Source organism: Mytilus trossulus, chromosome 3, assembly GCF_036588685.1.
Source record: "Mytilus trossulus isolate FHL-02 chromosome 3, PNRI_Mtr1.1.1.hap1, whole genome shotgun sequence".
Lineage (NCBI taxonomy): Eukaryota > Metazoa > Mollusca > Bivalvia > Mytilida > Mytilidae > Mytilus > Mytilus trossulus.
The window spans coordinates 50,448,654-50,460,964 of NC_086375.1; the positions used below are offsets into that span (position 1 = coordinate 50,448,654).

Consider the following 12,311-nt stretch of genomic DNA (forward strand, 5'->3'; position numbering starts at 1 on the left):
GATGACTGGTTTGATACATGTACTACGATATAGTTGATTTATAGATATCGGATACAGTTGTATGGCTTTAAAAAAACATTTAAACCTGATATCTACAATGTGTGCAATTTACAACCACTTGGTCAGGGTTTCTCCCCGAAGGTATTATCAGCCCAGTAATTAGCACTTCTGTGTTGTCATGCATTATCATTGATATGGTCATAATTATGAATTAACTGTTTACAATACTTTGAATTTGTAGAAATATTGAGTATTTTCTATCCCATTAATAGATTAATTCAACTGTATTTAGCAAAACCTTTCCGAATTTTTGAGTCCTCAATACTAAGTTCAACATCAACCTTATTAGGCCTTTTTTACTTGTTTGATCCGACCTTCACCGGCTTTAGCAGACGAAGTGCGTGTTCGGATTATAAATGTTTAAACCTGATATCAATTTTGATCCTCAATGCTCTTCAACTTAGTACTTTATTTGGCCTTTTTTTTAAAATTTTTTTTAAATTTTTTTTGGATTCGAGCGTCACTGATGAGTCTTTTGTAGACGAAACTCGCGTCTGGCGTATATACTAAATTCAGTCCTGGTATATATGATGAGTTTATTTACTACATGTAGTCCGACATAGTTGATTGCTTTACTACATGTAGTGCGATATACCTTTTACTTTTTTTATTCGGACGCAACTAATGATACTTTTTGATACTAAGTAAGGGTACATGCTGATATCAATGGTTAGTTTATTTACTACATGTAGTTTGATACAGTATACATGTTTACTAGAAGTCTGGTATAGTTGAATGCTGTACTACATGTATTCCGATTTAGTTGAATGCATATCTACATGTTGTCCTACACGGGTGTTTGCTTTACTACGTGCATTCTTATATAGCTGATTGCTTACTAGTAAGTGATTATAGTTCGATAGAGTTAACTTTTTCATGGCATGTAGTGTGGTACAGTTTACTACTTTACTTTATGTAGAATGCTCTAATGCATGAAGTCAAATACAGTTCGTTACTTTACTTCATGCAGTCAGATACAGTTGGCTGATTTACTACATGAAATTCGATTAAAAACGACTATTTTAATACATGTAGGTCGAAACAGTTGACTGGTTTAGTACCACATCGTCTAAATGTGATATACTTCCCTCATGGTAGGTGATATACAAAAGAAGATGTGGTATGATTGCCAATGAGACAACTATCCACAAAAGACCAAAATGACACAAACATTAACAACTATAAGTCACCGTACGGCCTTCAACAACGAGCAAAGCCCATACCGCATAGTCAGCTATAAAAGGCCCAGATAAGACAATGTAAAACAATTCAAAAGAGAAAACTAACGGCCTTATTTATGTAAAAAATGAACGAAAAACAAATATGTAACACATAAACAAACAACAACCACTGAATTACAGGCTTCTGACTAGGGACAGGCACATACATAAATAATGTGATGCATTCATAGTAGGAGATATTTACGTTGTCTTGATACTTTTGGAGAACGTGCAAAATCATCAGTTTATTGATTTACAAGATTTCGAAACCTCCCAAGAAGTCTTTTTACCGAACACATACAAAAAGTAATTTTCATCCGCTTTCTTTTGTAGTCTGTAAGTATATAAAATATATGACTGGAGTTTCTTAGAATTGTGCATTCGTCTGTGCATTGAGTGGACTATTTTAAATTGCATTTTAGGATAATTGATATGTTCTACTGTTTTTTTCAAAAAACATGTAAGGTTTATTCACAGTTACAAAATTCAATTACAAATGCACTGTGTTTAAAGTTCAATCATCGGTTGCAAGTCTTACTACTGACAAATAAATCGAGTTGTTTGCATTTTATCTAGTATGTACGTAAAAATGTTCAATGCTCTTCATCTTCGTACTTTATTTGGATTTTTTTACTTTTTTGGAGTCTTTTGTAGACGAAACGCGCGTCTGGTCGTATATACTAAATTTCGTCCTGGTATCTATGATGAGTTTATTTGCATGGTCACATCTTCTTTGTGCACAATCTGGTGTAAAAGCGTACCAAATGGTAACAAATAAGTTCAGACAAATATTGACGCAAAAAAGTACTACTATTATTCATATATAATGTATTAATATCCAAATCCTTGTATTTGTAGGATGCAATATTAGAGGAATATAAAGATATCATATTTAATCGAATACAGCCTAATCTTCCCAAACTATTCAAAAACCTACCAAATCTACCTCTAGAGTAAGTATATTTTTTCCTAAAATAAGAGTTGAAATGAGAGTGACTATACAATAGTCTGATCTCAGAGAGCGATGCATTTTGGGTGTCATTTTGTTCAGGTTTGTTTTCATAGTGTTATATGTAATTTAAAATTAGATAGAAAAAAAGCCTATGATACATATTTATATACTTTCTAAACTGTTTTAGACAACTTCTAGAAATTGAAAATATCTCTTAATAACTTCTAACCTTTCTGGAATTACCTTCATCAGGAAAACTCAGACCAAAAACATTTATAAGTCAAGATTATACGTGATAACAAACCACGGAACATCATAGTGTAAAAAGTTATATTGACATTTGGATAAATTAAAGGATAAGGTATGGGGATCACACGTTTTGGTACCTGGAATGCAAAAATAGGACAGCGTAATAGATATTTGAAATAAAATCATTCAGATGCTATACCATTAGTGTGACATATATCTTTTTCTATTATTTCAATAGTGTCAGACATATTTTCTTACGTTTTTTTTTAGAAATAATCAAAGCAAAATTTAAAGCTTCCTCAAAAAACGTTGTGTTACAAAATTTGTTTTCAAGAAATGGCTGGGTCATATCTTTCTTTTCGATACTGATACTGCTATGTGTAAAATAGCCCTTATTGGTCAAAGATGTCAGCATGTTTATGCCATTTGAGTGACACCACAATTCACGTTTCTGTTATAGAATACAAAGCTATTTCCATTCTTTTCATTAATAAATATAAACATAATTTGAAAATAATTTGAAAATTATTGACAATTTATCCTAGACTTTATCATCGACTTTTTAGTTTAATTATCTCTTTGGTATCTAGCAAGGACCTGATGGTGGTACTTATATATCATATATCATCTTTTTGTTATGCCTTTGTCACGTAATCTCAATATTTCAATTTAAATATATTGCATATAATGGTTCTTAATGTGATACAACTTATATCATATGAATTTAATTTTTTTAGACGTAGTATTCAAACGATAAAGGGAACTGTGACATGTTTGTATATCTCAATGTAATTCCCTGTGTAAGTTATATTGTCTACCTTCTATCAAATTTCAGGGTGCGACCATCTCTGACAGATGGGCCTGGTGGTATGTATCAGCAAGTGTCACCCGATGGATCTCGTCCTGGAATATTTTATGCTAATCTGTTCCATCCGGATGAAAGGTAAAACACAATTCATTATAAGATAGTTATTGAAAGGTAAACACAATTCATTATAAAAGAGGGACGAAAGATACCAAAGGGACAGTCAAACTCATAAATCTAAAACAAACTGACGACGCCATGGCTAAAAATGAAAAAGACAAACAGACAAACAATAGTACACATGACATAACACAGAAAACTGAAGAATAAACAACGCCAACCCCACCAAAACTAGGAGTGATCTCAGGTGCTCCGGAAGGATAAGCAGATCCTGCTCCACATGTGGCACCCGTCGAGTACTGCAACACAAAATATACCCGTGGTGGTAATTAGATATAGGAAGATGTGGTGTGAGTGCCACAACTCTCCATCCAAATAAAAAAAAAAAAGTAAACCATTATAGGTCATTGTGTGGCCTTCAATGCACTTATATGCTTCTCTCTTCAATTCTGTAAATGATATATATATAACATATAAAATATATTCTGTCCAAGGAACTGTCGGGTGTCCAAGAAGTTGTCGGGAATAAACATCATATGATAATATCAGAATGTCTTTTAGAGGAAGCCGCAGACCACAAGTACATACACAGTAAACACACAGAACAAAGCCAAACAACTTTTCATATGAAATAAAGTAAATTTCATAGATCCGTTCTAAACTCTAATTAGTACACATCCTAAAAAAAAATAATTATTAAATGAAAGGAAAAATCTTCCCCCAAAATACCTACAAAACCTATATAAATGTGCTACCAATGTTTAACAAAAAAGCATCAGGGTTTCTTTTTAAAAAGGTGTAAGAAAAAAATCCAACAAATTTCAGATATTGCTTATTAAAATATTTCCAGTATCTTTTTAAGCTTTATATTTTAGAATTATTTTCAAGCCATTTCAATATTTCAGTCCGACGTTTAATTTTGTTGATCTGGCTCTGCATGAAGCCCTTCCTGGACATCATTTACAGGTTGGTACTGCACTATGTAGATGTCGGAACACACATATTTCTGGGAATACCACTGTCACATGTAATATAGCCAAACGCAAAATAAACTGACAACGTCATGGCTAAAAATAAAAAGACAAACAGACAAATAATAGTACAAAAGACACAACATTGAAAACTAAAGACTAAGCAACACGAACCCTACCAAAAGTTGTGGGTAATCTCAGGTGTTCCAGAAGGGTAAGCGGATCCAGCTCCACATGTGACACTTGTCGTGTTGCTTATGATATTATAAATCGAGTAAATAGTCTAATGTGGTAGGTCACATTCGTGAAAAGGGAAAGGTATTGCATTTACGACATAAGGAACATATCCGATATCATCTGTGAAACGGTTATTCCATAACGGTTATATCAACGGCTAAATAGATATTTAATTAAGACATGTACAATGTCAGCAACAAAAGTTCACCGCAACAAGTTCATCAAATATTGCTACGAGAAAGCTCACATTAATCATCTGCTGATAGAAAATAACAAAAACTATTTCGAAAAAATAACTGAAACCATTTCGACAAAGAAGAAAGTGAACTCATCATAGATACCTGGATTCAAATTGTATATTTACACCAGACGCGTGTTTCGTCTACGAAAGACTCATCAGTGAGGCTAGAATCGAAAAATGTTTAAAAGGCCAAATAGAGTACGAAGTTGAAGAGCAATTCAAAAATTCAAAGTCTTATTAACCGTTAATTTATAAATATGAACATATCAGTGTTAACTCAATTCAACACAGAATGCTGACTACTTGGCTGGTGATACCCTCGGGGAAAGAAATCTCCACCAGCAGAAAATGACATGGCGGCTAATTATAGAGTGATTCGTATTTTTACGGTCACCATCATGATTGTTTGAATGTATTATTGAGTAACACATGTAACATCAAAGAAGATCACATCTATATCCCACTTGTTTGAACAAATCCTATCATCTTTCCCTCGATTGTGAAATCACCGAATGCGATTAACCATCGGAGTTGTACTTGCTAAAGCAACACAACGAGTGTCACGAATTGATTACTCTCCCGAATATTTGAGTTCACTCCAGATTTAATATGGTTCGTGATGCTCACTCTCTAGTTATATGCTATTTAATTTGGGAATATATATTCTATGTATGATCTTCTTCTTTTATAACTTGTCCAAAAGAAATTGTTTGACTGTTCAATGCTGTGGTTGATATAACATTAACTCAGTGACGGGAATAAAGCTGGCGAGGAATTTAAGTCTTTCAGATTGAAACACTGCGACACAAAAAAAGTCCACAAAAACACTTTCACGTCAACAAGAGATATTTTTCAGAGGTAAATAAGGCACAACAAAATATATTCTTTTGCAATTTTTATCGTAAAATAAACAATCATTGGACTCCAACAATTCCTTTTTATGTAGTTGTGACATCTGACACAAATGTTAATAAGATATTCCTCTAAAACAAAAGCTAGTATTCTTATTGAAGAGATTATTTATTATATTATATCTGTTCCTTACAGCTAAGCTATCAAGGTATTGCAAAAATTCCACTTTTCCGAACCACATCCGTAGATTGGACTTACATGGTGCCGACAGCTTTTCCATCATATACTGCTTATGTTGAGGTCAGTAAAAACGTCTATCTACAGATGTGTTGTAAACTGCATTAATCTATATTCTCGATTCTTCTTCACTGTGATTTAAAAGAGTATTATTTTTTTTTTAAATATTCTAAAAAAGAAATAAAAATATAAAGGTCTGTTCATTGGTATTTTCCCAACATGCACGATGCATTCTTATTCATAATATAAATATATAAAACTGTATGCTTTCTTATAATAATTGTATTGCACGTTTTGTTTTCCATTTTTAACCTAGGGATGGGCATTATATGCTGAGTCACTGGGAGAGGAAATGGGTGTCTTCAAAAATGACTATGAACGGTAAGAGTCTGGTTATTTATTAATACGAATGTCTGGTAGAGGTTTGTATGTTATGCTTGTATGAATTTCCATCCAGAAAAGTGAGACTGTGAGACCTGTAGCAGACAACATTAGTATCTTGCATCTATATGTTTTTCGTAGCCACACATTTTATATGACTTATTACATTTACACTCGTATTGAGTTTTCTAGTTTTGAAGTTGAACTAATTACACTTCTGAGTTGTTAACAGCCACGCACTCGTATGTTTTCCCCTTTTCTTTAATAATTATAAAAATATTTTGACTCCCGCTAACATGTTTAACCCCGCCACATTATTTATGTATGTGACTGTCCCAAGTCAGGAGCCGGTAAATCAGTGGTTGTCGTTTGATTATGTGTTACATATTTGTTTTTCGTTCATTTTTTTACATAAATAAGGCCGTTAGTTTTCTCCTTTGAATTGTTTTACATTGTCTTATCGGAGCCTTTTATAGCTGACTATGCGGTATGGGCTTTGCTCATTGTTGAACGCCGTACAGTGACCTATATAGTTGTTAATGTCTGTGTCATTTTGATCTTTTGTGGATAGTTACCTCATTGGCAATCATACCACATCTTCCCCTTTGTTTTATATCATCCCATAAAGACATCCAGTATCCTTCTACATTATCACGTATTTTCGTAACTTTCAGTGTGCATTATTAAATTTCTCAACTTGCATAAAAACTGGTAACCGTGTTTTTTCTCTGATTGTTTATGATGTTTTTACACTAAATCCTTTGGAAGTTGGATTGGTACTAATTGACATTTGAGTCATTATAGATTCATGATGTTTTATAAGTTGTGATTGGTTTTTAACTAATTAACTACCAGTAACAGATCTGTTCTTTTTTGTTGTTTGGATTTATACATCATACCCAGCAACGTCAGAAAATGTGTTGGGATATCCGCAGGGTATAATGTTTTGTATGTCTGTTTGTTTGTCTGTTTCCAATTTTGATTATTCAAAAGTTACTTACCTGCATGTCAAGCTAAACCCGATAATCCGTTCGTTAACTTGATTAAATTATCAACGATTTTATATAACCATCCAGTTTATGTAAAAGGTTGCTCGCCAAACAATGTTGATAAATTAACTTGTAGTGATAAAGTTCTATCGACTTAGACTCTTGACAAAGCTTCAAACTAGCTGTCAGTATAACTGCGAGTACTATCAGATCTGTACTAAGTGTCTTTTTTTTTAATTGTTGCTGGGTTGTTTAAAAACCCCTGTCACGTCCGGTTTGTTTATTTTTTAGTTGTTTTTCCTGCTTGATTGTGTCGATCTGATGAATTAAGCCTTTTTTAGTTGATTTTTATAGCGTGTAATTATGATGCACTGTTACACCTCTGTCCACAGTTTGATTCAGGTTAAGGGTTTGGTACCAACAAGCTAGTTTAACCCGCTACATTGTTTTAGTACCTTTCTTAAGTCAGGTTATTATGGTTGCTGTATATCATATTTTTTTCTCGTTCATTGTTTCGTCCGTTAGTTTTCGCATTTGAATTACATTTGTCATTTCGGTGTCTTTTAAAGATGACCGACTATGCGTGTTGGGTTAAGGTCATTGTTGAAGGTCGTGCGGTGACATATAGCTGTGTAATTCTATGCCATTTGGTCTCATTCCATTGCTAAGGACTGGATTCTTTATAGAATGCTTTAAATGTCTCATTGGCCATCATATCATACCTTCTTATTTTTATATTAAGAAACGTATTCCTCGCTTTCGGCAAAACTGGAATATATATTTTGGTAACTTTATATTGTGCAATTAAATTGGTTCAATTCAAATTCTGATAAACTTATCAGACTTTGAATTTGATTTTTTTGTTATTAATTTTTTGTTGTTGTTCAATTTAAACGTGCGTTATAAATTTATAATACAACAGTTGTGTCAGATATCCAGCTGACTAGAATCGATAGAGTGCCAATGCATATACTCGGATTAAAATGGTGGTTCAGTTGTATTATTGTGAAGTTGTTCGTTAACAGCACGGATTTATAAAGTATTGAGATATAATAAGATCTAGCTGAATTGCAATCAATTAATGTTAATCTTTAAAAGTTTAATAATTAATTTCATCTTGAGAAGAGTCGTCAGTGTATTTCATCGTATTCATCACCGTTTCTACATCTTTTTAAAACTGATTTGGCTTTGAGGGAGATATACATTAGACAATAAGACACCAGAAATTTCAAAATGAAAATATGTTTGGTTACAATTTACAGGGGCGGATCCTTTTTGAAAAGGACAAAAAAAGGGGGCAACTAAATGTCCCAATTCATATGCATTGGTCGTTCAAAAAAGAGGGGTCCAAACCACGGGACCCTCCCCCTGGATCCGCCTGCCCACTGATTGATTGATTTGCTGCCGCCAAAACATGTTGGTCTCTAATGATAAATGATTGATCGAGTTGATTGTACTAGCATACATAATTGAGCCCCCCCCTCATAATTTGAAGCTGGCATATATAATTTGAAGTTGGCATACAAGTAAACTTGCATCAGTATGTTGATGGTTTTCTGAAACTGAAGAAGAGTTATATATGTTCCGGACCATATGAGTATTTGGACCATACGCGTATGGTCATGACCATATGCGTATACTCATGTGGTTCGACCATACGCGTATGGTCCGACCGTACGCCTATGGTCGGACCATATGAGTATTATACTCGTTTGGTTATTAACGGGCCGGACCATATATATACAATAGAAATAAAACAATAAACTTTATCTTAAAAACAAATGTGTTTACAAAAAAAAAGTATTAGTTTTACATTTCAAAAGCTACATAAACATTAAATATTGATGCCACAGTCAGTTGATCTCAGTTTTCATCGCTAATTGTATTCGTGTATACTTTTGTATATTTCGAATGACCTTCACACGGTACCATACATGTAGCTTTTCTGCGATCGAAAATGTCCAACTCTAGATCTCCAATATCGTAAAATGAATATTAAAGACAGTGGTTATTTCATAGCTCTTAAATGCTATTTTACCGGTCTTATAATTAAGATTAGAATAGAAATATAGAAATGAAGAATAGAAAAAAATAAAGAAACATACACTTTTAATATTTTACTTATCAAAAATGTCTTAAAAAATATCATGATCTTTAAATAAATATCATGATCCTTGCCGGTGATGTAACCTACTTTAAACAATAAAATTCCTTTAACAATATGTTCATTTGATTTTGACATCTTCTTATAATTGTACTTACAAATAGTAAGTATTATTAACTGTGTGAAACTGTTTTTTTTTTAATAAGTTGTTTTAATATATAATAAAAATACATTTTAGTGACGTAACAACCAGAAGGGTCACACCAAATGAAGAGTTAATAAGTATACGTGTTGATTACCCCGACCATACGCGTACGACCATGAGTATATACCCATATGGTCATGACCATACGCGTATGGTCCAGATACTCATATGGTCCGGTGTTATATAGTCATTCTTCCCCCATGCCAGTTTTTCCCCCGGGGGAAAGACTGGCATGAGCCAATCTTGCCCCCGGGGAAATTTTGGATCATTGTCATTCTTCCCCTGCGGAAAGTTGACAATACGTATACATATAGTAACTTTTCCCCCATGCCAATCTTTCCCCTATCATAGATTTCACTATGTTTATATAGAGTCTGGAAATTAAACCGAACAGTGTTAGAATTAGATTTATTTATAAATATACAAATTTGTTGTTCATTTACATTTACACAAATCTGTCTACAGGTTCATCAGTGAGTCAACAAGTCTATCTTTCTGTTCAACAGTCTTTCTATGTGTCCCCTAGTCGTTTTACCTTTTTAAATGACTGTCTATATGTCCGCATGCAAGGAAAAAACTACTGACTGACCAGAAGTGGTTAAAGTAATTGTATTTATTTGAATGATACCAAGGGTCCACGAAAGAGAATGGATGTGATCAGAATGTGCTTCGTGTGAATAAATATATAACATGTATATAGATATAGGAAGATGTGATATGAGTGACAATGAGACAACTCTCCATCCAAATAACAATTTATAAAAGTAAACCATAATAGGCCTTCAACACGGAGTCTTGGCTCACACCGAACAACAAGCTATAAAGGGCCCCAAAATTACAAGTGTAAAACCATTTAAACGGGAAAACCAAATGTCTAAGTTATATATAAAAAAAAACGAGACTTAGGACAGGTGCAAACATGATTTGCAGCGGGGTTAAACGTTTTAATGGTACAAAACCTTTTCCCTTTTTCTGAAACAATAGTATAACATCACAACATAGAAAAACACATATAAATACTTTTCAAATGTATATTCACACGATGAAGCTTTGGTAACTATAAGCTGAAAAAAAGTAACTATCATTTAAAAAATCTTATCGTGACGTCGCCGACGTTATATTACAAGGAGGAAAATTTAGCTTATCATGCTACTTACGGGGGAAAAATTGGCCTGATCCTAGTTTTCCCCTTATAACGCTGAGGGGGAAAAGTGGGATCATGCCAATTTTTCCGGGGGGAAATATTGGATCGATCGATCCAGTATTTCCCCCAGGAAATTTTGGCATGGGGGAAGAATGGCTATAGGACACCGGAACATATATATAAATGGACATTAACAAATCGATTTGTTAACATAATATTGGTAGCAGTGATAAAACTTTATCACTTAAAATTCTGATAATCATGATAATTGGCATAGTTACCAATAATAATAATAAATGTACCTTATATATCCCTTCTAATAATAATTAACGTTACCAATAGTTAACTTATATCTCTAAAACCTAACTTAGTGTTGGTTTTAATGCTGATTTCCAAAGTAGTTTAATTTATATATAGAGCCTTCTTGGATAAAAATAGACTAACTGGCTTGATCCAGATTTAAGACAGATCTATAACACGACTAAACAGTGTGTTGCCTTCCTTTTAATTATTTAACAAATGAGATGTGTTTACAGGCTAGGACGTTACAGTGCTGAGATATTTAGAGCATGTCGTCTTGTGGTTGACACAGGCCTTCATCATTACAAGTAAGTGACCTTCCTCAACAGGTGTTCGCTGTGTATTAACTACGGACTACATCCTATCTTCTGTGTATGAGCCTTCTTTGATTAGGAGCACCTCCATATGGGCCTTAAAACTAGATACATGTACAGTCAAACTTTTTTTCAGATTTTAATATTTTATAGCTGAACTTGGTATCATGGATATAAAACTACAAGAAAGGGACAGGTGAGCTTTTCTCATCTCTTGTTGTCTGTCTTGTTATCATCTTTTACTTTTTAAATACAAAAATCTTCTCAATTAAACCAGGAACATATATGTATGTAATGTCATGAAAGCTCTTTATAGGGCCCTTTAATTGGAAATAAAATATTCTTATTCTTATTCTTATTCTTATATGTTAGATAAACTGTTCCCAGATTAAACTACTTAAATTTGCCTTTTAATATTCAAACTTTAACACAAACATCATTTGGGTGGTTTAGCTAATTTGAAGCTGTGTCTGTTCAATAAAATCATTTTATTATTGGAGTTACTAACTTGATTTGCTAGTTGGGAGGGGGGGCCAGATTACAAAAAATATATAATATCCAGATCCCTACACCTTAAGGTTCATCATAAGGAATTGAAAAATATGGCCGTGTTTACACCTCAAAAATTACTATGAGTACAGACAAACTGGTACATTCAGGAAAGTTTTAAGGCATGGCAGGAACTAGATATATAAAAGTTATATGAAGTCTACGTTTCAGAAAATGAAAAACTTACCTGCATTTTGATGTGCATTTTTTTCCAGTCTGCAGAAGATAGCAAAATAAACAAACACCCGAGTTTCATTTGATACGGTCCACTCAGTTACACAGTTAAACCTGTTAAATCACCTATTGTTTACAGGTGTCTATTGTCCATCTATTGTCCATTTAAATCAATACTACTCACAACATTGATTATATGAGGAGAGC

The 12,311-nt window shown here is 33.3% G+C and overlaps 1 protein-coding gene across 1 annotated transcript in view; it reads left to right on the top strand.

Annotated features, from left to right (window-relative positions):
* The window catches only part of LOC134711754 (uncharacterized), a 75,361-nt gene that overhangs the window by 31,436 nt on the left and 31,614 nt on the right, over positions 1-12,311 (top strand). The window contains exons 28-33 of the mRNA XM_063572611.1: positions 2,139-2,233; positions 3,317-3,424; positions 4,312-4,372; positions 5,903-6,007; positions 6,261-6,325; positions 11,304-11,375. Of these exons, the coding sequence (XP_063428681.1) occupies positions 2,139-2,233; positions 3,317-3,424; positions 4,312-4,372; positions 5,903-6,007; positions 6,261-6,325; positions 11,304-11,375 (506 nt within the window). The remainder of the gene's footprint in view (positions 1-2,138; positions 2,234-3,316; positions 3,425-4,311; positions 4,373-5,902; positions 6,008-6,260; positions 6,326-11,303; positions 11,376-12,311) is intronic.